Source organism: Lynx canadensis, chromosome B3 (assembly GCF_007474595.2).
Source record: "Lynx canadensis isolate LIC74 chromosome B3, mLynCan4.pri.v2, whole genome shotgun sequence".
NCBI classification, from domain to species: domain Eukaryota; kingdom Metazoa; phylum Chordata; class Mammalia; order Carnivora; family Felidae; genus Lynx; species Lynx canadensis.
This window is the reverse complement of record NC_044308.2, coordinates 145,362,140-145,387,409: the sequence shown is the minus strand read 5'-3', so window position 1 is coordinate 145,387,409 and position 25,270 is coordinate 145,362,140. Positions and strand designations below refer to the sequence as shown.

At 69.4% G+C, this 25,270-nt stretch overlaps 1 protein-coding gene across 1 annotated transcript; it reads right to left on the bottom strand.

Moving 5' to 3' along the window:
- Positions 1–500: 500 nt before the first annotated feature.
- Positions 501–25,270, bottom strand: CEP170B (centrosomal protein 170B). The gene is given in 32 exon segments (XM_030320125.1): positions 501–2,247; positions 2,250–2,300; positions 2,303–2,422; positions 2,601–2,652; positions 2,777–2,826; positions 2,829–2,868; positions 3,207–3,242; positions 3,244–3,300; positions 3,440–3,583; positions 3,888–3,913; positions 3,916–3,984; positions 3,987–4,004; positions 4,007–4,044; positions 6,251–6,482; positions 7,499–8,634; positions 8,636–8,730; positions 8,732–8,992; positions 8,994–9,104; positions 9,107–9,182; positions 9,374–9,468; positions 9,987–10,157; positions 10,250–10,384; positions 10,386–10,472; positions 10,474–10,593; positions 10,595–10,974; positions 11,212–11,694; positions 11,818–11,922; positions 12,564–12,702; positions 13,771–13,829; positions 14,672–14,750; positions 16,609–16,698; positions 23,175–25,270. Coding segments are annotated over 32 exon segments (5,031 nt in total). The 5' UTR covers positions 23,592–25,270; the 3' UTR covers positions 501–2,188.

The window sequence follows — 25,270 nt, the reverse complement described above, 5'->3', positions numbered from 1 at the left end:
CCAGCCCAACTGCCCATCTCCTCTGGGTACCACCCTGCGGCAGAGTGTGGGGATGTGGTCCCCTGGGTGGGAAGACCCAGGGCTCCGGGCACCGGGTGGCACGACACCACCACAGCTGCGGCGTGAGGTCAGAGATCGCTCCAAAGCACAGAAAGGGTGAAGGAATTGGGAGAAACCGAGGCTCAGTACTCAGCGCCGTGCCCCTCCCGCTACTTGTCCACAGCAGGCCTATTTTAGAGCGCTGCTGGTCGGCGCGTCCTTCAACGGCTGGGATAAAATGAGAACTCTTCTCTGGAGGAGCAAACGCGAAATTTCTAGGCTTTGCTTTCTCGCCTACACCGCCCCCTGCTGGCAATGTCTCTACACTGCCGCATCCCTGGTCTTGGGGGTCAAATGGGATTTTCCGGCCAATGAAGGGCGACCCCTGGGGCCAGGCATCCCCAGGCCAAACTCCAACGGAGGAGGAGAGAAGGCCGAGGCAAGGGACGCCGGGACCTCGCCATGTGATAGAATGATTTATTAGAACAAATTCCATGACAACTCATATAAAATAATCGTTTTCCGAAAGACAGCCGTAAGACCACCTGAGGACAGACAGACAGAAGTACCTCCAAGAAGCCAGCAAATAAGTTACCGATCCCGAGTCGAAGGCTGGAAGGGGGAGGAACAGGAATTTGTGAATAAAAAAAGCGTACAACGATCACTGAGGGTGGGTGTGGATGGAGAACGGCCACTGTTTGCTTCCAGGGGACGGGCTGCGGGCGACTGTGTGGGGCATGCAGGAGACAGCGGGCCGGCACCTCCTCCGTGTGGACCAGTAGGCTCAAGGGGCAGGGTCCTGGCAGGGACCCCGCCACCACTCGCACACAGAAACGGGGGGGGGGGGGCGTAACAGGACCCATGCACACGAGTCCACATCAGCTAAATGTAAACACGGACACACACGTCACCCGTGGGCCCGGACTCACACCCACTGGCCTCCGGGCCCCGTCCCGCAACCGCCACTCACACAGGCGCCAGGCAGGGTGCACGGCGACCCCAGCGCCACGGCGGCCAGGGTGGGCCAGCCCCGCCCCCACCTGCCACAGCCCGCGGGCTCTTTGGCTTAGAGGCTCCAGAAACGGGCCCCCCTGGGGGGCGTGCTCTGCCCCCCTCCCCCGGCGTGTTCCCAGCTGAAAGAACCCTGAGAAGGCAAACTGTCCCTGGGGGGGGGGGGGGGGGAGTCTCTCCCTGCTCTCCCCGCCCCGCCCCTGCACCGGGACCGGAGCACAAACAGCCTGCGGGGCCCCGAGCCAGACACCCAGGTAATGCCCACAGCATCAGGGAGGACGGGGGTGAGGGTGGGGGAGGGCGGGCGGCCCCGGGAGGCTCCGGTTTTCCAGCCACTTGGGTCTAGTGCTCACACGCCCCCCCCCCCCGCCCCCACCCGGCCTAGAACGCAGGAAGCCGAGTGCGGCCAGCGTCCCGAGCTGGGACCTACCGCCCTGCAGTGTGGACACGTGCTGGGCTGGCCGGGAGCGCGGGCGCGTGTCTGGCATGCGTGTGTGCCGTGTGCACGGCCGGCGTGGCAGCAGCCACACACTCGGTGGGCTTGGCAGTTGCGTTGGCACCAAAGAAGTGGGGGTCCCCGCCCCGAACGTCTCCGCGGGCCACGGTCCCCGCCCCAGGCCACTGGGCCGCAGAGCTGCCCGTGAGGGCCCCGGCGGGTGCGCCCCGGCCTCGGTCCGGGGCGCCGCCAGCCCCTCCCGGCTCTGTGTTTGGCACTGAATGGCACCCCCCGGCCCAGCCGCGGCCGGCGCCCGGGGCCTCCGACAGAACAGCGGCCCCCGGCGGCCAGAGGCGGGGGAGGGGCCTCGGGGCCCAGGGAGCCGCTGCGATGGCACAGACGACTCTTCCTCAAAAGCTGAAAGACAAAAGGACAGCGTGGAGAGGAGGCAGGGGACACACCTGTGACGCGGGCCTCGGCGGTGGGCCGCAACGGGAGCCGGGCCAGGCCGGCCCGTCCAGCTGGGGTGCTGCTGGGAGCTAGGGAGGGGCCCGGGGAACCGGAGGCCCCTGCCCAGGGGTATGGCACGTGCGGGGGGCTCCGCGTGAACCGTCCGCAGCCGGGAAGGGCCGCAGTGGCGGGGTTAAAGGGGGCTGGCGGCGCCGGCCCCGGGGCACAGGGGACCGCCGCGGCCCCCACCGCCTAGATCAGGAACCTCTCCGCGTCAGGGAGGAAGTCGGGGAGGAAGGCGGGGTCCGGGGGCCGGGGGACCCGCAGTTCGCCCGCGGCGGGCAGCTCCTCAGAGGCAGGGCCAAGGGGGCGACGCTGGGCTCTGGGCGGCCGGCCGGCCTTTCCCAAGCTGGGCCGAGCCCGCGGCGCCACGGTTTCCGGTCAGCAGGTCCAGATTCCCGCTGGGGTCCACGATGGCGTTGATGACTGCGGGGGCTGGGAGCGTTAGGCCAGCCGAGGGTCCCACCCCGGGGCCTCCCAGCCGGCTAACGGTGGGCAGTGCATCTGGTCTCCCACCACCAAGGACCCTGCATGGGGGTGGGGGGCAGCAGCACCAGTGTGGGTCCCCCCCCCCCACCGCCCGCCCGCGTCTGGCCACACCCACCTTCCAGCTGCTTCTGTACACGCCTCAGTTCTTTCAGGATGGAGCTGATTTCCTGGAAGCGAGCGAGCAGGGGGAGATGGGACAGGACCGCCAAGGGGTCGCCTCTCCCCCAGGTCTGTGGCCGGAGCCCCCCACTCCCTGGAGCCAGGTGGCCGGGGGACGGGGCCGGCGCCCACCTTGTTGGACGTCTTCAGGATGGGCACCTCGTTCTCCGAGTTGATCCTGGCTCCAGCTCCTCCCAGGCACGCCCTGTGTTCTGAAGAGGATCCTGCCGCCCAGGGGTGGGAGCGGGACGGGCAGAGGACAGTGAGGGACCGAAGCCTAGACCCATAGGCTCCCGGGCCACCCCACCCACCACGCCCCTCCCGTGCCCGAGGGAAACTGAGGCCCGGAGGAGGGCCTGGGCCTGGCTGGTGCCAGAGCCCCCGTCCCTGCCTCACGTACGGAGGGCTGGGGGTCGCCCTGGGGGCTCCGCCTACCACAAGCTCGGGGCCTGGCGGCCGGGGGCCGGGTTGTGTGTGTGTGTGTGTGTGTGGCCCCGGCAGGCCCTGGCCTGACGCGTGCGTGTGTGTGTCCGAGGGGCCTGTTGGAGCCCGCTGGCCCTACTCACTTCATCTTCTCGGCCAGGTGCTCCGTGTTCTCCTCGGATGGCGTGGGACAGCTGGGACACGGGGTTGAGCATCAGGTTGTCAAAGATCACCTGCGAGGACCAGGTGTCAGTGCGGTGCCCGGGAGCCGTGGGCACCACCCTACCCCTGGCCAGAGGGACCCCTGTGTGCAGCCAGGCCAGCTGTCTGCAGGGGAGGGAGGCGGGGCGGGGGGGGGGGGGGGGCGCCTGCCTCCTCACGGTTCCAAGGCCGCATCTTGTTGGCGAGGGGGTCCTCACAGCGGTCGTTCATGTTCTGGTCCAAGTCCCGAGAGCTCAGGGGGCCAGGTGGCACCTTCTGGAAGTTGAGGCTGGCCTCAGGGATTCGTTGCACCAGCTGCCGACAGGGCAGGGCTGCGTCAGCGCACCTCGGGGGCCGCCAGCCAGCAGGTGCGGGCACTCCGCGCCTCCTGCTACGACAGCGAGGAGACAGCCGACCCCACGCCCTGGGCGCTCAGGGCTCCTTGGACGCCCCTGCCCCCAAGGCAGCTGTTCGGGGAGCCGAGCGGTAGGACGCACAGCCTTGGTGCCTGCCGCCCTCTGCCAGGTGTTGCCGGAAGCCTGCCGAAGGGCGGGGGAGGCCGGACACGGGCCTGCCCGGACCTCCGGCCCGGGGGAGCGGGGGGGGCGGCCGGGCTCACCTCCTCACGGGCGGAGATGGTTGAGCAGGGGTGCTGGGCACGTTGCTGAGGGAGGGGCTACGGGCGGGCCCCGGTGAGCCCAACGAGTCGCCGTCTCAGCCACGTCATGGATCTCCGGGCCAGGATGGCCACGTCCTTCACTAGCGTCTGGCTCAGCCTGCGGGAGCAGGGAAGAAGGCGGGTGCCGTGGGTCCTCCGGGCTGGGGGCCGGTGTTGGGAGGTCGGGGAGCAGGAGGCTGACAGAACCCGGTGCCCGTCCCCCAGGCAGACCTCCCCCTCTCAGGTGCAGGCAGGAGCCCCTCCAAGGGACAAGTGCCGGTGAGGGGCAGGCGGCCCGCAGCCTGCCCAGACTGTGCCCCAGCGGCCATCGGCAACGTCAGAGTTGGCAGGGCCCCGTCTGGAGGCTCGAGGCCCCAGTGCCCCCTGAGGGGTGGCCGGAGCTGGGCCCGGCAGGGCCAGGTGGGAAGGGCTCCAGAGCGAGCCACACACACCCTCTCCTCCTCCGGCCACCAGGGCCGGGCATCAGGGCTGCCACAGAACGTGTGGCCACACGAGCCCTCCTCCGCAGGCAGGGACACCGAGGTGGGGGAGGGGTCACAGACCACGATCAGAATCAGGCAAAGGCTGACAAGCCAGGCAGAGACCGGGCACCTGCCCGCAGGGGAGGCGGGGAGGCCGAGGGAGGCTAAGCCCCCAGCATCAGCCTGGCCTCACCCGCGCCCTGCACAGGCGATGACGTGCGTCCCCTCGAGCCCCCGGGGACCGGGGACGGCTTCTGCCCCTACTGCCTGCGAGGTCCCCAGGCCCAGCCTGCAGCCTCTGTGCCCTGTCCCCGAAGCTCATCGGGCTCCACGGCCAGCAGATCATGTGCCACCGGAGCCCCTGGCCCAGGCTTGAGGCACTGGAGCCCCTTGTCACTGTCCGCCACCATCCCCCCTCACCGCAGGGGCACAAGGCCCACCCCGCCAGCTTTCCTCCCCACGTCAATGCCTGCGGTCGCCCCAGGGACAGGGACGGGGCTTCCGAGGCCACCAAGGACCAGGTCTCTGCCCTCCGCCCTTGGCCGGCGGTCTCAGCACCACCCAGAGCACCTCCCAGCGGCCCCCAGGGCCCAATCCACTCCCTGCCTGGCGGGCTGCCCGAGCCAGCCCCAGAAATGCTAGTCACAGCTGGAGGAACCATCCTGGCCGGCCCCCCCTCCCCGGCAAGGCTGACCTAGGTCCCCTCAAGATGAGGCTCCCCCAACTGGGCCCCACCCTCCCCACCCTCCCTACGTCCAGAAACACAGAGAAGCCCCTCAAATTCACGACAGCACCAAACCGGCACGTGCTCCTGCCTCAGTGCCTGTGGCCACCCCCCACCCCGCATGCCCCTGCCTCAGGGCCCGCGACCCCTCCCCCCCCCACCCCACCCCCCCGCCCCGCGAGCGTGTCCCTGCCTCAGTGACCCGAATCACCCACCGCAACCGCATGCCCGACTCAGTGCCCGACTACCCCACTGCCCCGTGTACCCTGCCTCAGTGCCACGACTCCCCCCCCCGCCCCCACGTGCCCCTGCCTCAGTGCCCGACTCCCCCCGCCCCGCATGCACCGACTCAGTGCCCGCGGGCCCCTGCCCCGGACCCGTCTCCTCTCTCTGGCCCCCAGATATCGGATGCTCAAGCTGCTCACTCTGGAAGCAGAGGCCTCCAAAAGGCCCCCGGGGGCCCTCCACTCCCCATCCTCTCTCCTCTGCACCCTGCTCGCCTCCCTCCTCCGGGTGAAGTATCTCCCTTCCAGAACCCCTCAATCACCACCCCAGCGCACAGGCACCGCCCCCTCCCCCAGTGTCTGGGAGCTCGGTTCCTGCGCCCCTTCTCTCCGTGCCTGGCAGGTCCTCTCTGCTCCACCTCGAGTCTCCCGGCCTCCGTCACCAGCCCTGCGTCTCCACGCCCACACGGGCTGTTCTCCGGGGAACCACCTGCCTCTGGTCACCTCTTTCTAGGAGCCTCACGGCTCAAGCTTAGCATCCTCAGCACCAAACACTCACCGTCAGCCCGGGCCCAGGCTCCTGCCCTGCCGTGAGCCCTGCAGCGCTCAGCCAACGGCCGCTCCCCGGCAACAGCCCCCCACGTCTGCACCGTCCTTCCCAGCACCCGGCCACAGGTGACCCGGCAAACGACCACACGGGAGAGTTCATCTTAACACCACGGCGGAGTCCTCCCTCAGCCCGGAGGTCCCACACCCGCCCACCCGTCCACACGCGATCACCCGCGAACCATCCGTCCGACAAGCGTCCGCGGAGCCCGTCTGGGAAGAGAGCCCGAAGCCCAGGCCTGCCCTGCCCTGCCAGGGCGGGGGGCGCCCTCTGCATGGACGGCTCACCTGGCAATCTCCGCGATCTCTGGCCGTCTGCACGATAAACCGTAGGGGTCGGGATCCTCCTCCTCGTCGTCCGTGTCCCGGAGGCCGGGGGCCCGGGGTCGGGTCCGGCCGGAGCTGCCGGCCCGTGGGGTCTGCGTGGCTGCCGAGGTGCGGGCGCGTGCGTGTTTGGGGGAGCCGTACTCCTCCTCGGACGTGGACGTGCAGTCCGAGCCCTGCTGCCGCCGGCGTGTGCCTGGACGCGCGCGTTCGTTCCAGGAGCAAGAACAGAACAGAGCAGCACTCAGCAAGCTGCGGCAGCCCAGGCCCCTCTGGGCGAGGGCCCGGCACCGCGGGACAGGCCACCGCCGGCCGAGAAGCCGACAGGGGCGGGCAACCCGGCGCCTCCACGGCTGGGGCTGATCGGCCCCGGGCAGCTGCGCGTCCCTTGGGGAGGTCAGCGCCCTTAGCGGCAGGAAATGGGACCCACGGAGACCCCAAACCAGGGCGAAACCCTGCACGTGGCTCAGCCCCAGCCCCTCCCTGGTCTCAGACCTGACTCCCCACAGCGGCGGCAAACACACTCAGAGGGAAACACGGGGACGGGCAGCGGGTCCCTGACCCCCAGTACCACACTGACCCTGCTTCGTCCTCCAGTGGAGCCCGGCCCTCGCACCCCTGCCCACGCGGGGTGGAGGCCCCATGGCCGCCCCCCCACCCCGCCCGGGACCAGAAGCAGGGCGCCCTAGAGGAGCTGGGCCAGAGAGCCCACCCTTCATTTCGCTCGGGTGACGGCTCCCCAGCGGCAGACATCGGGCCACCCCCGTCAGGACCAGCGCCAGCCGCCACGCCCCGTCTGTCCCGCCGTTCGTGTCGCCACACCCGCTGGCGCCCGGGGCCTCTGCCCAGGGGTGCGTGGGAGACGCACGGCCCTCCCCCCGCGGGCTTTGTGGCGTCCAGGAAGACACCCTCCCCGGGCCCCGGCACTGCTCGGGCCTCTGCCTGTACCTCGTGAGCCGGATGCCAGCCCGAGCGCCAGGGAAGAGCGAGCAGCCCGGCCGGCTGTCCGCAGCCACCGGGTCCCCCCGGTGGTCAGCGAGAGCCCCGCTCCCCTGCGGCCCTGGGCCTCCCGCGGCACTCGCGCGTGTCTGTGGAGACACGCCTGCTTGCGGGAGCGGGGGCTTCCCCGCGGGCCAGAACCGGGACCCCCGCAGCCCTGCGCCAGGCCAGCACAGGAACCCACCGCCCAGGCTGGCTGCCCCCGGCACTCACTGGGCGAGGAGTATCGGGCGCTGCCCGGGCGGGCCCTGCTGAAGGGCTGGCGGGGCACCGTGGTGGAACTGGCGGCCTTCCTGGCAGCGGCCCGCGCCTCGGCCATGACGGGCTTGCGGCCGGCGCAGTACAGCTCGACGCTGCGGCCGGAGAAGCCGGCCCGGGCGGGGGCCGCCTCCGAGTCGCCGGGCCCCGTGAAGGACCCGGCCCGCTTCCGCGGCATGGCCAGGATGTCCAGGCGTGACAACTTCTTGGCCTGCTCGGCAGCCGGCCGGCCCACCGGCTCCAGGTTGGCGGGGGGTCCCCGTTCCCCGTCTGCAGCCTCCGTGTCCGAGGCATCCCCCAGCCGGGCCCGCCTCAGCCGGGAGGCCCGCGTGGGCCGGGGGGTGGACAGGCTGTTGGAGCGGGTCAGCACCTGCTGTGCCTTCTGGGAGCCCGTGGGGCCTCGGCCCGGCTCCTCCCGGGTGGCTGGAGACGGCGGTGGGGCCGCAGGCTTCCGGCGAGGCCCTGGCCGCCCTGCCCCGCTGGCCGCGGGGGGCTCGTGGTCACAGGTGACCGTGTCCGTGCCAGGCGGGTGGGCCGGGCCCGAGCCTCGTTCTTCATCAGGCCAGTCCGAGGGCACCCGGGGCCCAGGGCCACGCCGCGCAGCCACGCGCCTCGCGTCGGTAGGGCCCGGCGGGCGACGCTTCTCTGACAGCCGGTCCCGGGCGCTGTTCAAGGAGACGGTCCCCGGGTCCTGTGTTGCCGGCGGGGACGGCGGCTTGTCCTTCTGCAGCCCCGTGGGCTGGGCGCCGGTCGGGCTGGGCCCGTTCTTACCGCTGAGCAAGCTCACAGTGCTAGCCGTGTCCACGTCAGAGTCCCCGGACAGGGAGTCGTCCGGCGGCCCGGGGGCACTGCCCATCTGGCCCTCGGCCTCGTCCGTGGGCTTGGAAAGCAGTCGGGCCTCCAGGGCTGCCAGGGCCGTCTCCGTCTCCTTCAGAATCAGGTGGGTGTCCTGAGGGTGGAGGTCTGTGCGTGAGGCCCGGGCCGCGGCCAGGTCCTGCAGGAGGGGGTGGCTGGAGATGTGTGGAAGCTGGCCAGGCGCCGGGGGGCCAGCGGCCGGCTCCTTGCTGAAGCTCTCCTGCCGCACCAAGGCCGGGCAGAGCCCTCGGGCTCCGGGACCGCCCTGTCCGCAGCTGGATGACCATCCTCCCGCTGGTGCTCACGTAGACGCCGTCCCTCACCGGGGGGTCTGGCCTGGGCCACCCGTCCTGGGCCCTCCGCCTCCCCCGGAGCCACAGACGGTTTCCTGGGGAAGGCCGCCTCCCCGTTCTGGTCCCCAATGAAGAAAGAGGTGGGGGCTGGCTCCCCGGGGGCCCTTGGCGAGCGCCGGCCCTTCGTCCACGCGGTACCCTCCTGGGGGCTCCTGCGTCTCTCCTCACGCGGGGCCCCGCCCAGCTCGGAGCCCCGCCCACCATCCGACCCACTGGCATCGCTGAGGCTGTCGGGCTCCAAGGTCCTCCTGGCCCAAGAGGCAGCTGGCCTGCTCACTGCCCGGCTCCGGAGGCCCGGGGCCCGCTCCTCCTGGTGGCCTCAAGGCCCCAGGGCTGTCTGCCCTGTCCGCCGGGGCAGCTGTGGGAGTAGCCGTCGCTGGCGCACGGGCAGAGCCCCCTCGAGCTCCCCGGCTCTGCGCCAGGGCCCTCCTCTGCAAAGACAGGGGCGACCTGGTTGGAGTGGCCACACGCCTGTAGGCCCTCAGGAGCGCCGGAAGCCCGGCCTTCCTCCAGACAGCCAGCGCGCACGCGCACCCGAGTGTCCAGCACGAGGGCCTGAGGCCACCCCTTCCCCCCTCCCCCTCCCCCTCCGTCCCCCACCCCTCTGCTGGGCCGGAACCACTTACCTGCCAGGCCTGGGTCTGAGTAGCTATCAGCCAGGCTGGCCCAGCGGGACACCCACTTCTGACCCCCGGGGGAGCCCGGGACCGTGAGGCCCTGCGGAGCGAAGGGCAAGCTGTGTCTGCAGCAAGGAGGGGCGGGGGCAGCGGGGCAACTCCCCCCACACCTGGCCATCCCTGCACCTGCGGCACACTCCTCCGTCAGAGGCAGCCAGGCGACCCCTCGCGCTCCCCTGGGGAGGAGCCCCATGGGCTTGGGGGAGCCCCATGCAACTGCCAACGTAACTACCTGGTCCGAGCCCAGTTTGGCGGCCCGGAGGTCAGCAGCTGCGACTCAGGCCAGCCCTGCCCGTGGGCACAGGCGTACCCAGGGGCCCCACCCGACTCAGAGCCCCAGGGCCTGCCCTTGAGCCCTCCACACAGGGGCCCCCCGCCCAGCCGCCAGGCGGGCCACTCACGGAAGGTTCCACCCGGCCTCGCAGAGGGGCTGGAACGCCGCGCAGGCCAGGGCACAACTCTCGAGTGCATGCTTACAGGACCCGAGGGCGGGGCCCCAGCCTGGCTGCCGTCCTCCCTCGCCCGGCCCCTCCCCGGAGCAGTGTGTGTCCCACATACCTGGAGCCCCCCTTGGGGGTCTATGCCCACTGGCCGGGAGGCAAACTCCTGCAGGAGGGCCATGCGCTGGGCCACCCCGTCACCGGCCGCGTCTCTGTCCCCTCGGATGACCGGACGAAAGGTGGCCGAGGACACCCTGGAGAGCTCGGGAGACTCAAGTACCCCAAAGACCTGCCGGGAGGGACGGCCAGGCCCGGGTCACCGCCAGCCCACCGACCGCCCATCCCCTCCCGACCGGGCCCCCACTCCCCTGCCGCGCAGACCTGGTCGATCATCTGGCGGGCCTCCTCCACCTCCGGATCCTGCACGTCCGTCTCGATGGTGTAAGTCCCCGCGTCGCTCAGGCTGTCGTCCTCGTCCTGCTTCCGAGCCTTGGTCAGCTGGGGGTCGGCGGGGGGGCGGCGGTGGGGTCGCAGGGGCCACGGGGCTGGCCCCACGGGGGGTCTCAGGGGCAGGCGACTCCGGGGATGCCTTGTCAGGGGCCGGGCCGGGCGGCAGGGGGGCCGTCCCACGGGCACTGAGCCATGAAGTCCTGGGCCAGACGGGAACGGCGCCCCACACTGCCGAAGGGCCGCGGGGAGGCCCGGGGGGCGGGCGAGGACCCCCCCCAGCCGCTCCTCTGTCCTCTCCCGCTTGAGCGAGCTGGCCCGCTGTGGCCCCGCGCTGCCGCCCGTCCCCCGCGCCGGGGCCGGGGCCAGGGCGCCGGGGCGGTCCCTGTCGGCCGGCCCGGGGCCTCGGCGCTTGTCGGCCTTGGGGTCCCCGGCAGGGGTGTGCGTGAAAGACTGGGAGCGCTTCTTGCGGGGCGCGTCCTGGTCGAAGAACTCGATGACGAAGGCCTGCTGGTTGTGCAGCAGCTCCTGGGGGTCCCGCTTCAGCTGCCTCTGCAGCCGCACCTGCGCCCCGCCGCCCTCCGCGGGGACCCCGGCCGCCGCCGCCTTGGCCGTGGGGTCCTCCGAGTCGCTCTGTGTGCCGTCCTCGTGCTTGTGGCCTGGGAGTGGGGGATCCCCAGCTGTCACAGGTGCTTGGGGACACAGCGCCCCACCCCCCGCCCCACACGGCCAAGACGAGCGGCCGAAACGCGCTGGACGGCCCCAAGCGCGAGGCGAGTCCAACACAATCGCCTGCACACGGGACATCAACCAACCTGACCGGGGCGCCCCCAGGGAGGCGAGGGGGCCGCGGGGCGGTCCCAGGGCCCGCGGTGGGCCAGCCGGTCGGCACTCACCCTTGAGGGTGCGGGTGTGCACGGGCAGGTCACTCTTGGTGCTGTGGCGGTCGTCACCGGGGCCGGCCCGGCACAGCAGGCTGGGGTCATTGTGCACCAGCCAGTCGGCCACCTTGGTCTCCGCGGAGACGGCCTCCGCAGGCGTGGCCTCCCTGCCGGGCGGCCTCCTCTGGCGCAGGGAGAACTTGGTGACGTGGTCCTTGATCTTAACCTTGCCGGGGCTGCCGTCGTCAAACTCGATGGTGAAGGAGGCGTGGCTCTGTACCACGGGGGCTGCACCGGCCAGGCCGGGCTCCACGTCCTTGGTGGGGGCCTCCTGCACCGGCGCCTCGGGGGGCCGTGGCGGCGGGGCCTCCTTCGTGGGGATCTCGAAGTAACTGGGCTCCCGCCTGAACGCGTAGCTGGGAGGCTCCGCTGCAGCCCGGAAGCCGGCCATTGTCCCGGCCAGCTCCCTGTCCTGCTGCGACGGCTCCTTGGGCCGCTCTACGTCGGTGGGGGGAGAAAACACGTCCTTGGGGCTGCAGGGCAGCATCCTCACCCCACCCGTGTCTGCCAAGACCGCCGTCTCCCCCAGAGCAGGCACCTCCGGGGCTTCTGGGGACCCACCTGGGTCGGGCTCCTCCGGGCGCCGGTCCTCACACGGACTGTCGCCCTCATCCTCGCCCCACCAGGAGGGCTGTCCGTACAGAGGGGTCCGGTAGGCCGCTGCCTCTGCAGAGGGAGGACAGTCCCACCCCGAGTCACTGTGGCGCCGACACAGACAAGGAGGGAGACCCGGAGCCGGGGGAGACGCTGGCCTCTGGAGGGGTCCCGGCATCAGCTCCCGTCTCAGACCTGCGGCTGCCCAGGACCCTGCCTTGACTGCTTCAACGTGACCGCTCTGAGCCCTGTTCTGCATCCGCAGTGGGGGACAGTCGCAGGAAGTCCAGGACACTGGCTTCCCCCAGCCCCGCCCGGGCCTCCCTGAGGGGCAGGCACCCCCTGCAGCCCAGCTCCGGGCTCCCCAGGGCCTGCCTGTCAGAAGGTCAGGAGGACAGGAGTCCATACCCAGGGACAGTCTCTCCGAGGCTCTGGAAGTGACTCAGGCCACAAAGGGGGCCCTGAAGGCTGAGCCCACTAAAGACTGACCAGACCACACGGGGCACGGGGGGTGCAGTGTACCCAGGTGGGCGTGGGTGGGGGACACACAGGTGCCTGAGCTCACACAGAGCAGGTCTGTGCCATGGCTGCTGCTGGTGGAGTGGGCCCAGGAGGCTGGGAGACGGGGCAAGGGTCCGTGCTGGGAGGGGAGGGTCATCCGGATGGGTCAGACCCGTGGGGGGGCCGGCCTGTGCGCCTCGGGGCTGCCCTACCTGCTCCCGGCCTCCGGTCCGCCCTCTCCGGCCTGGGGCTCGAGGACTCGCAGTAGGGGGTGTGCTGGGGCAGTGCCTCGCCCTTCCTGGGTGCCGGGCTCTTGACGCTCACCTGCAGCTGACTAGTGTACTTCTCGTGCTGCGGGCAGTGAGGCGGGGATGAGGGGGTGAGGGGGTGAGGGTGGGGTCCAGCTCTGGAGACGCCCAGGGCAGCCTGCCTCCCTCTGAGTCCAGAGGGGGCAGGAACTGGCCCCATGCACGAGCTCTCCTTACTGAACCCCATGGAAGTGACAGCCTGAGGTGGAAACCGGGGGTCCTTGCCCAAGCCTGGGGGGTCCTCGAGACCAGGAAGCTTCCAGGGAGGCAGGGGCGGGCAGCAATCATCAGAGGTGACACCTCGCCCAGGACCCACCAGAGAGAGGGGAGGGATGGGCCCCAGGGCACGGGAAGTGGGGAGCAGCGGTCTACCCCAAGAGACCGTGCACGTGAATGTTGGTTTGCATGCGTGCGTCTGTGTACGTCTGTGTGAGCGCGTGTGAGCGCGTGTGTGCGCGCCGGGCTCCCCTGGTCGAGCCCTGCGGTTGTAGAAGTCAGCCTCACGCTGGCCGGTGACTCCAGGCAGGCCGCCCACACGCCCGATGCTGCCCACAGCTCACTCCAAAGATGGGGCTCGGGCTAGTCTCCCCCACACAGAGCTCCTGGGTAAAGCTATGGGCAGGGTCCCCCAAGTCAGGGCTCCAAGACTCCCACACAAACGAGCAAGGGGAGAGGACATGGCCGGCCTGCCGTGGCCCCCCCACCCGGGCCCCTCAAGCCCTGACCGAAAGTACCCCCGGAACCCCTACAGGGCTGTCCCCAAATACTGACCGCTCCTGCCTGTTCCTGGCCACCACCTGCGGTAGACTGCTTGGGGTCCTCCTTGGTACCCAGGATGCCTCTCGGCGCCCCCCACCCCCCGGCTGGTACAGGCACACAGCAGCCCCCTCCCCGTGCCCAGCACCCGCGGCTGCATCAGCCTCGGGGGAGTGACCGTCTTCCCCACCCGCTAGACTGGCCAGTCTGGCAGGACAGGCCCCACCAGGCTGGGCTGACTCATGGCACCAGCACCAGGCCACGGGAGCCAAGAGGCTGAGGGTGCTGGCCCGGGAGAGCTGTGGGGCGCAGGGGCCTTGTGGGAGGAGCCCCTGAGCTGCGCGCCGGCACTGACCCTGAGCGCCTCCTCGGGGACCCGGTGCTGCACACGCTCCAGCACGTACATGTTGGAATGTGGCAGCGAGTTAAGGCAAACCCAGAGCAGAGGAGCCAGGATAAGGGCGCAGGGCAGCGGGGGAGCGGACGGCCCAGAGGAGAGGCGTGTGCTGCCCAACAGCCGCTTGTGCACCAGGCCCGTGCCCACGCTGCACCAACGACCTGCGTGCCAGGCTGCCCAACTCAGAGACGCAGGACACAGCCCGTTCCGGAACCCAGCACACCCCTCCCCCCGCCCACCACTAGGGTCATGAACATGCCCTCTACACGCCCCCCACAAAGGGCAGGGCGGGCAGGTGATGCGCCCAGGAGCCAGGCCACACAGTTAGCTCCTGGCTCCCATCCCAGACCACCCCTCAGCCCTGGCCTCCCTATGTTCTAGAGGTGGGGAGGGGAGGGCTCAGCCAGGGGCTGTGTCCATACCCCCGGGGGGGTACGCCCACACAAGCGCAGGCTGCGGCGGGCAGAGGAGAAGACAGGGTGGGCTCCAGCTGCGTGCGGGTCCCCAGAGCAACCAGGCTGCTCGGGGCGGAGGCCCAGCCCTCACTCACACATGCTCTGAGCACAGAACGCCACGCCTGGTCAGCCCCCGGTTTGCCCCTGGGTCCCAGGTCGGCGCACTGGTTCCTGGAGCCCTGTGTCAGCTCAGACCAGGAGGTGGGAAGCAGTTCCCTGAGACCGGGGCCTCCGTCTGGGGAAGAGCGGGTACAGGTCAGGCCGGAGCCCAGGCTAATGGCCGTGGGCCGTGAGCACAGAGCAGCTGTGTCCACTGGGGCCCCTACCACTTCCAGGACAACCTGGGCCAGGACAACCTAGGGCGACCTGGGCCAGAAGGAGGGGGCACGGCCCGGAAAGGATATCATAGCCGAACCGGATGACGTCATGGAGCTTCAGCGTGACGTACTTCTGGTCCGGGATGCGCACATCATTCACGAACGTCTGCAGAGGAAGCAGGTGGCAGGGCCCGGTCAGCGGCAAGCAGGACAACAACTCAGGAGTCCGCTCCTTCCGCACTGCTCTGGGCCGGGCACTGGCCCTCTGACACATGTGCACCCAGCCTCAACCCTGAAGGGACCCCAGGACAGACAGCCGCTGAAGGACCGGCGTCACTTGGACTCCCAGGACCCTCAGGTAGCCCCACAGTGTCCTTGGCAGTGGCCACGTGGCGGGGCTGGTCTGGTTGTGCAAAGCCACCCGCTCCTGGAACCGTCTTCCCCCACCCAGGGACTTCTAATTGTCTGGTCGCCAGATACCACGCCGTGGCCAGATGAGTGGGAGAGCCCCGCACACCCTGAGGGCCCCTGGGTGACAGAGGGACGACAGATGTGGGGGCCAGAGTCTGGTAGGAGCAACACGAGGCCTGGAGGACGTGTTACAGGGCGGAGGCGGGCAGAGCAGGCCCTGAGAGGGCTCCATGTGCACACTTTGTATGCGGAGGAGGAGTCCTCAGCCCCGAGCAGGGAGCAGAGGACGCAGGGCTGGCAGGGGGGCAGCCGGGAGGCTCTGCAGACACGCCCTGCCCGCCCATGTCCTTGGCTGCACTCAGTGTCACGCGGGCAGGCAAGAGATGGCCCCAACTACACGGACATCCCAGGCCTTTGAGGATGGGAGAGCACCAACCAGGCCAGCGGCCCCAGGGACCCTCTCAGCAGGGCATGGTCCGGGGGTCGGCGTCTCGGTGCGGCCCACGTGGGCGGAGGGAGTGCTCACCCCCCTTGCAGCCCCATCCGGGTAGGGCCAAGAGAGGAGGGGCTCGGGGGCCCCAGAGCCCTGGACGGAAGTGCTGGGTGGGAGGCGGTCCGGGGTGCCCAGCACTCGCCAGCCGGAGGCTACTGTGGGACCCCTGACTCAGGATGGAGGGCAGGCTGCACGAGCCGGAGGGACAGGGGGAGAGGCCCCTGGGGCAGGCAGAAACAACACACCCAGACACTGGACCCAGACGGACACTGGACCCTGGACAGAGCCTTCACCGGACCCCTCCCTGCTGCGCCCTGCTCACGAGAGGCCACGTGGCCCCCGGGACAGGGTATCTCAGTGGACACCTGAGCAGACCCACTTCCAGCCTGCAGGTGGTCCAAGGCCTCCACTGCCCACCCTAGGGCTCCTTTCCCCAGAACAGCCCTGCCCAGGGGAGGAGGCCATGGGGCCACGGCACCTGCGGGTGGCTTCCTCCCCACCGGAGCAGGAGTTTCAGGAGGAGGCCAGGTGGGGACAGAGCAGAGGGATGTGGTCACCGAGGGGAAGTGACCACAAGGGGTGGCAGGGGGGGTGGGCTGAGGGTGGGGGGGTGAGGCCAGGGGAGAGGGGCGGGGCCAACACAGGGGGCGGTCACGAAGGGCCAAGGCTGAGGGATAGGCCATGATGGGGGGTGGGGGCGGGTAAGAGGGGTGCTGCCACCAGGAGGAGGGGTCATGAGAGGGCTTGATCATCACAAAGGGAGGGTGGGGCCAGCAGAGGTAGGGGTCCTGAAGAGGGGTGGGGCCAGCAGGGTCAGAGGGGGTGGAGCCAACACAGGGGGAGGGATCATGAAGAGGTGGGGGGGCAGCACTGACAGAGGGGTCCTGAAGGGGGAAGGGCCAGCACAGAAGAAAGGGTCATGAAGAAGGGCGGAGCCAGCACAGAGGGAGGGGTCATGAAGGGGGAGGGGTCATGAAGGGGGAGGGGTGGGGGCAGCTCAGAGGGAGGGGTCGTGAAGGGGGAGGGGTCGTGAAGGGGGAGGGGAGCTGGCAGCTCAGAGGGAGGGGTCGTGAAGGGGGCGGGGCGGGGCGGGGCAGCTCAGAGGGCCCCTAGCACTCACCCCGTTCAGGCTGCCCAAGTCCTTCACCCAGTGTTCGTCCCTGTCCTGGTCGTAGTTGATGACGGCATGCTGTTTGTCCACGCTGCGGGACTGGGGACACACAGACTGCCCTCAGCCCGCCTTCCCGGTTAGGTGAGGGCCGCGGAGGCAGAGGAACCCCCAGTGGGAGCCCCATCCTCTCCTACCCGCCCCCCACCACCACCAGACCGACACCGGCCACCTGGGCCTCGGAGCCCCCGAGGCCCCACCCACGCCCCCATCTTGAGTGCGTGTGTCCCAGAAAGCCCACCCGGCCTGACTCCACTAGCTGTCCCAGCCACGGGAGCGGGCCACAGGGAATTGCCGAGGGGCCAAGGCCGGGTCCTCCCGCCCCCTGCTGCCCCCCCGCCCCCAGGGGCCCTCCCCCCATCCCCGAGGCTGCCCCTGCGTCAGCCGGGGGGAGGGCTGGGAACCCCCTGGTCATCTGGCACATGCTGCTGTTCACCCCCAAGGGCAGTTGGGGGCGGGCAGAGCCCACAGAGAGGATGGACGGGCCGGGGGGCTCAGGGAGAGGCCTCCCCCCACTCCCAGTCAGCCCCACAGGGGCCCGCGCAGCCTCTGCCAATGAGGGTCACACACAGACGCGGTGCGTCTATGTGCCCTCACGCACGGGGCTCACACCGGGCCACACAGGTGCACACGTGCATCAGTGCTCCCACACCGAGCGCTTCTAACCTTTCCCTGGTCGCCGCCCCCTCAGGACCCCTCCGAGGATGGTCACCCGGCCCCTCCCCCAGCCACGAGGCCTGCGGTCCTGGCACAAGGCACACGGCCACTGCCCGCCCCACCCCCACCCTGCCGGAGGCCCTGGGCGGCCGGGCGGCCCCTGCATCCCTCTCTCGCCACCTGAGGAGACCCAGGCCTGGGACCAGCCCCCGGAGAGGCCAGCAGAACCGGCCAACCTAGGAGGTGTCCAGACCGCCTGGATGGCAGTGTATGGCCCCGTGCACCTGCCGGGCAGTGCCTCCACAAGACACCCGGACCTATCTGCAAGGGCACGGGATGGCCCCTGGCCCGGGACCCTGGTGCCCGTGTGACTATGCCACTCGCGGGGCGTCAGCTCTCACGGGTGAGTGCCCAGACCTTCCCTGCCCGAGACAGCCGGGCCCACAGAGCCCACTTCCTCTCCGACGCCCGCCACCTGCTCGGCCCCTCTAGCACCTCCCACAGACTAGAAGCCCCTAGGGCAGGGCCTCCTGCCTCACCCAGAGACCCAAGGGCACAGCAAGGTGCGGGTGGGGGTGGACACGGGTTCTGGCCCCGCTCTGCCCTGCCCAGGTCACTCTGCGCGGCAGATGGGCCGAATGCTCTGGACCACAGACCGTAGTGGGCGGGCAGGGCCCCAGCAGCAGCGGCCTCCAGCCCTGCCTGCCCACCAGAGGCCCCATGCGGCCAGACCCACAAGGCTGCTGCTGCAGCGGGGGGTCTGGGGGCGGGGGGGGAGAGGCATGAGGAGGGGAGGGGGCGCAGGCCACGGGCCTCCGGTCCTCTGGAAGGAAGCAGGGCTGCAGGGGCGATCCAGAGGGCAGAGCAGCCTGCGGGGCCGTCCCAGCACCGCCGAGGGAGGCAGGGGCCAGCCCCGCTGCGAGCATGTGCCCTGGTCAGCCCCCGGGACCGAGACTGCTGAGGCTCCCGGTGCCAACACATCTGCCTCCCACAGCAGCGGGGCTCTGACCGGGTGAGTCTAACCTTGAAACCCACGCCTCACCCCCCAGGCCTCACCTCTGCCCCCATCCCGGATCCCTCATCCAAAGTGGGCACCCACGCCAGCCAGGTCCTGGCCACCCCGGCCGCAGCCTCCTCCCTGGACGCTGGGCACCGCCTCCTCCATCAGACTCTCCTGCTGGTCCCCGACGCAGGCCCGCCCAGCACTCACCCACCCCCACAGCCGGCCCTAGAGACCCTCCACGGCAGCCCCCCACTGGCCCTGGCCTGGGCCTCCCCCACCTGGCACGGGGCTTGCTGGGGGACACTGGCGCTCCCTCACCTGGGCCTCAGGCCCCTGGCTGCAGGTGGGGTTGACAAGGACAGCAGCTCTCTGGGGGACCTGAGCGCTCAGCCCGCCTCGCCTCGGGCCGGGTAACCGTCCCTCGCGAGTCTGCTGTCACAGTGCCGAGAGCCCAGCCTGGTGGCGGAGAGAGCTAGTGCTGCTGGGGGTCTGGGGGCTTGCCTCCACCCGCGCCCTCTCCCAAGCTCAGCCCAGGGCTCCAGGACAGGCCAGCTGCCCGCCTCTGCCTTGCCCGACACTCTGGGTGCCAAAGGAACCCCCCCCACCGGCCTGTGGAAAGTGAGCCTGGAGCCGGGCCTCGCCCTCTTTGCAGCCGGGTAGCAGATTTTGGGGGGGGGGGGGCAGCTGCAGGCCCGGGAAGAGCCCTGGGAAGGGGCATGCACGGGGCTCTCGCCAGATCCATACCAGGAGCTGGTGCCACACGGGGCTGGCCCGAGGCAGCAGCAAGGGCACGCTGTCCCTCAGGGTTGGAGACCCCCTTTGCCAAGGAATAACCCCGCTGGAGGGGCTTCTGGGCTGACCCCCCAGCCTGAACAACTCTCTTCCCTCCCCAAGCCTCACACCCCCGCTCCCGGACACGTCCCTGGCTACCTTCTGAGCGGCTCAAGCCCAAGCCTGACTCGTCCCCCCCTGCCCACGGCCCCACGGCCTCCCCCAGGAACGCCACCAGCTGAGGCTCCACCTGTTCCCGCCCTGCCCTCTTGCCCCCAGGCACCCACTGGCCTTCCTCCCCAACCCGTCCCCTCCGCAGCCACCTTCCTCCTATCCTCTCAGCCCCCATCGGTCCTGCCGTCTTTCTTCTGCAGAAACTTCCCGGGGCTCCCGACCAGCCGGAGAGGAAAGGCTGGTCTTGTCCCGTGAGCTGAAGGCCCCGGACGCCTCTCCGAACCTTCCTCTCCCTGCCCTGCCCCGGCCAGCCCTCTGGCTCCTTGCTTGCCACAGTGCCCTCATCTGCACCCACGGCCCGCCCTCCACTCCCAGCCAGGGCTCTGGCACCAGGACCGATGGGGAGCAGGCGGAAAGGGACCTCCGGAAGCCTCCCTCCCAGCCCTGACACCCCAAGCCCGAAGCAGACCCCAATTCCACCACGCTCAGGTGCTCAGAGGCTGGGCGTCCCCATGGGAGGCAGCCCCTTGACCCCCCAGCCGCCCCGTGGAAAGCAGCCTCGGCACGCACTAGTAAAACAGCCCCGAGAAGCTCCAAACGTTTCGAGCTTCGGGAAAAGGTCTAGCGACACTTACTTTAAAAGAAATAAAGATGTGCTTCCAGACTCTGTGTCTGACTCCCGCACGGGAGGAAGCCCCGCCCGGCCAGGCTGACCCTGGCAGCGGCCAAACCCCGGGGCTCCGGACACGCCCTCCTGCCAGCCCACAAGCGCCCACAGCGGACGGGCTCGGCCTGTCCGCCCGCCCGGGGCTGTGGTTTCCGAGGAAGGATCTGAGCGGACAAATCCCAACGGGCTGTGACCCGGCAAACTGGGCGGAAGCGGAGACGACACCTATCCACGGGCACGCGCGTGCCTGTTACGTCCACGGGTGCACCCGCCCGGGCCCCCACGAGTGTGCCCGGCCCCCCTGGGGGCAGGAGCCACGGCAGCCTGACCTGGGCCCGCGTCCACACTCACGTCTGTGTTACTTAACACACCCTGGAGGGGCACCAGCTCTGGGCCAGGCTTGCACGGCATGGACACGGTGGCAAGCCGCCCGCGGGGCTGCTGGAGGACACGGGGTGGCACGTGGCCAGGTGGCCGTCTCTGCCTCCGGAACGCTCTCCCCACGTCCTCTGCCCCCGGGGGCCAAGCCACAGCCCCTCCTGCCTGATCTGCGGCACAAGCCTCCCGGACAGCCCCGTGCTCCCCGGCCTCCTCCCTCTGCCCCGTACGGCGGCCCCAGCTGCCTGGCACCCCTGCCAGCCCTCCACGCCTCTCCTCCTCCTGGGTGCTCAGCTCCACGGTCCCCATCCTGTCCCCAGGGCCACCTCTTTTGGGCCTCTCCCCTGGGGACTCACCTGGTCCCGCTTACACGTGTGTGGCCGGCCCCACCCCTGGGGCGCTGACCCGGGCGGGGCGGGGGAGGGGCGGGCAGGGTCTCTGCGTGGCCGTCCCAGCGCCAGGACAGGACGGTGCTCCATCACAACTGTTGAGCCACAAATGTGGGAACGAACACGAGGACAGTGCAGAGGGAAAGCCCAGGCCCTCCGGGAGCATGAGGCAGGGAGCGGGTGAGGAGGGGCTGGCTGGTGAGGATAAGCAGGTGAGGGCACCCGAGGAGAGGTCCCGGACAGCCAGGGCAGGTGGAGGGCGAGGCTGGGCCCGGTGTGCCTGTCCCTGAACCTGGGTGAAGTGGCAGTGGCACCTGCGGTGGCCCAAAGCACAGGTGAGCGAGGGGAGGTCAGGGCTGGCCCCTGGACCACTGACGGGGACCCTGGCTGGGACCCCGGCGGAGGGGAGGATGACGGGTTTGCTCAGTAGCACACAGCTTGGGCTGCCTCTGTGGTGTCCAAGCAGGCTATGAACACAGGGGGCTCGAGGCTGGGGGCGGGACACGTCGGGACACCACGTGAATCATCTGAGCATGGGTGTGGACAGGACCCCAGGGAGGTGCAAGCTGTGGCCATCCCGGCATGCTCAGGGTCCGGGCAGAGAGGGAGGCTGCAGGGGCGGACGGCATCCCCGCACCCCCTCTATGCCTGCGTGAGCTCCTGGAGCCTCAGTTTCCCCATGTGCCGGACGACAGCCGGGGGAGAAACACAGGAACAGCCAGGCCGGGGGCTGGCCCCCACGAACGGCTGAGAAGCCCTCACTGCTCCTGGCCCGCTCAGGGCTCCACCACGGACTCACCAGAACTAGGAACTGGACCCCAAACCCTGCGATGAGCCTGACCCCCACCCCTTGACCCAGAAGCCTCTCCACCAACACCTGGGGAGAGAAGCAAGCAGAGTGAGGGTCCGATGCAGGGGGACAGAGCCAGGCAGTGGGCAGAAAGAACGCCCACAGAGGCCCCCTGTCAGGCACCGCCTCCTCCAAGAGGCCCTCCCAGCCACCCTAGGGGGACCGGCAGAACCATCCATACGCTACACAGGCGCACAGCACCTTGCCGGGGGTCAGGGACAAACGCGGTGACTCCGAAGCCAGCACACGTTCAGATCTGCCTCCCATGACAGAGAGCAGGGGTCACATCCCACGATACCACCCGGGGGGAGCAGCGGCCACATCCAGACCCACGCGGGCCATCCCGGAGGCCCGGACGCACCCACAGCTGCTGCCTGCCTCGTGGGGACCCAGTGCCGTGAGCGTTCTTTATACTTGTAAGCAGTTTCTAAAGGTCAAGACCCCTTCGTGACCTGTGGGAACCATACGAGGTTGATGCTTCAACGCCCATAAGGAGCGTCCTCCTGGTCCAGCCGCGTCAGCTGGATTACCACCGCCAGGCTGCCGCATCCGGATCCCGGCAAAGCGGAGTAGCTGCCGTGGGGACGTGCGGCCCGGAAGGCCCCCAACAGACACCCAGGGCTTGACGGAAGACACGTGCCCACCCTGTACAGAGTCACCGACTCGGTCCCTCCGGCATCCACCGGCGTGAAGAGAAATACGGAGACGGACTGTTCCGGATTAAAGATGCTTAAGAGGCCCGGCAACAGACACGATGTGGGAACTTCGCTGGTCTGCGGTCAGGCAAGCAGAGGACCTTGGGGAGAAGCCCGGGTGTCCAGACTGGGATGGGGTCTGCCCTCGGGAGAGGGAGACACACACGTGCTGCCCACGTGAATGTGCACGTGGCTGGGAGCCCCGGCCCCACGCGTCCTGGGGAACGGGTAGCAGCAGCCAGGTTTGCACAAGGAACCAGGGCCGTGCGGGCAGTGCACCACCCCCAGGACACCTCTCCTTCCGAGAGTCCCACAGCGGGTGGCATGGGGCTTGAGGCGCTGGGGGGCAGGGGCCCATGGGCCACAAGGGGCCGGGGCCGTGGGGAGCCTGGCTCCGTCGCACCCAAGAGGGCAGGGAAAAGGACACCAGAACTAGGACGAACCCTACAGGGTCATCCACCTCCCTTCCCTCCTCGTTCCCAAATAGCCAGATGCGTGAACCCCACAGAAGCCAAACTCGGACTCTGAAACCCAGGGCCCGAGAAATTCCTGACTGTCAAGTGCCCGGTACCCTGACTCCACCGGCCTCTTCTACCCCAGAAAGGCCCCTTCCCCACCCCAGGGTGCCTCAACGGGCTGCCCTGGACAGCTCTCATGGTCCGAGCTGGCCCCGTGGCTCCCCACTCGGCTCTTGGCCCAGGTGGGGCCCCCGGACAAGAATATGGACATATCCACTCTGCGGCACCTTCCAAAGGTGGGTCCCTGACACCTTGAGAACCTGATAGAAGCCTAAGCAACTTCCGGTCAGAAAGCGCCAATGCGCAGGCGCAGGATCCGGCCCTGTGCACACGCTCAGGCCCTGATGCGCCCAGCGATGTGTGTGGTGCCCTCCGGCCCCGCCCCTCGGCCCCGCCCCGGAGGCGCCCCCACTCACCTGCAGCATAAGCTCACACTCATCACGCCCCACGAAGATGAGCTCTCGCGGGAGCCGGTGGCGGGTGCCGCCGCTGCTCACCAGGAACCAGGAGGTGACGCTCATCTTGGCGCAGGCAAGGCCCGTCTGGCCCTGAGGGGAAGGAGTCATTAGGGCAGGCGTCCCTCCCTGCACCCCCGCTCCAGGGCACGCGCACTGAACCAGGGGATCTGCTTCCCCGGCTGAGGGCAGGAGGGCCCGGGGGGAGACAGCTGAAGACAGGAGTCCTGAGCCGTCAGTACACCTATCACCTCGAGGAGACCGAACACTTTGGGGGCAGAGGCCTCCACGCAGGCCAGCGCCAGGTGGCCAAGGAATCAGGTGACCCCTCCAGTGCCCAGGAGGGGGGTGCTTTGGTGCCCAAGGTCCTGGAGGCATCGGTGGAGGACGGGTGTGAGGGGCTGGTATGGTCAAGATGAGCAGGGAAGCGAAGGCAGGTGGACGGGCACAGTGGGGACAACCTGAGTGGCAACAAGGGCCAGTGTCACCGGAGACCAGGCCCTGGGGCAGCCGGAGGCCCCCATGCAGCCAGCATGCACACGCTGTCACACGGAGCCCGCTCGCGCAGGGCCCCAGAGCCGAGCTGCGCCATCACGGCAGCACAGGCACTTGGGCCCCAAACACACACACGCTCATGGGGCACACGTGTGCACATGGGCCACACCACACCTGGAGCACTGCCTACGAGCGCGCTAGCCCCTCTTATCTGCACAGACACTGCTGAAGCGCGCGCACACACGCACACACACACACACACACTGGGGCAAGTCGCATCATGAGGGCCACCGCGTGCCGAGCGCTGTCCTGGACTGTGAGCAGCTGTGCCCTGCATCGGGGGCTCTCTCCAGCTGGGCAGGCCGCAGCAAGGCTGCAAGGCTCTGAGGAAGTGTGAGTGTCCCAGAGGAGGAACAGGCAGGGGGAGGGGGGGTGAGGGTGTCTGGGAAGGCGCCCTGGAAAGCTGACATGTAACACCAGGAGGTGGATGTGCACGTCCCAGGCAGAGGGACAACCAGTGCAGAGACGTGGGGTCGTAAGGCCTGCGGCTGGAGCCAAAAGCTGGTTCCAGGACACGCTTCACCTCTGGGGGGCTCAGCGCAAAACCCAAGTGTTGTAGTCTTGTGTAGAAGTCATGAAGGATTTCCAGTCAGTGAGAGCAGAGCACGGGCCCGGTTGGCGCCTGTGTGGCCAGCCCTGGAGGTCCCAAGGCCGCGAGGTGACTCACAGGACACAGCACGGACGAGAGGTTAGGCAGACCAGGATGAGGCGACCGGGAAGAGAGAGGAAGGTGCCGCCACCCTGGTGGAAGCAGAGGGGGTCCCCAGGCCCTGTCCCTTTGCTACCCGCACCCAGAGGCCCAGGTCTCAGCTCCCTTCTGGGCAGACAGTGAGCAAGGCCAGTACCAGCACATGCCAGTCCGGGAAGGCCCGAGTGGCCATGTGTCCCGACGCATACCCTCATGACACCTGAGGCAAGCAGGTGGGAAGCCGTGGGAAAATCCAGCCCAGAAGGCAGCTCCAGTCCGCCAGAACCCCCTCCCCGGGGCCTCGGGCGCTCCCTGAGAGTCCAGCCAGAGGGGCAGGAGACCGAGGCCAAGGGGGTGGGGACCTGTGGAGGCCTCCCTCATTAGGGCAGCTGGGGGAGGGGACAAGGCTTTCTCTGGGAAAGCCCCCGCCCCATCATTGCCCTTCCCAGCCCCCACATCCCACACTCTTGCATCACCTGCTAAGGTCTCCAAAAGGCAGCGACCCCACCCAGAGGAGGCCACAGCCTCGACTTAACAGCAAAGGGAGGCCAGGCCCCCAGAGCCTGGTTTTGCGGCTGTTCCAGAGCCCACCCAACCCTGCCACCACCAGCCCATCCAGAAAGGGCTCAGGCCAGGGGAGCCGTGGACGTTCCCAAACAGCCTGCGGCTGGTTCGGGGCTGGGCTGGCCACCGTTGCTAGGACGGAGAATAATAAACACCCCAAACTTGTCCCCCCGGCCGCCCCAGCCAGAAAAGCCACCCGCCAGGAGGTGAGGAGGAAGGTGGAGCCGCCCGGGGGCAGGGGCTGGGAGCG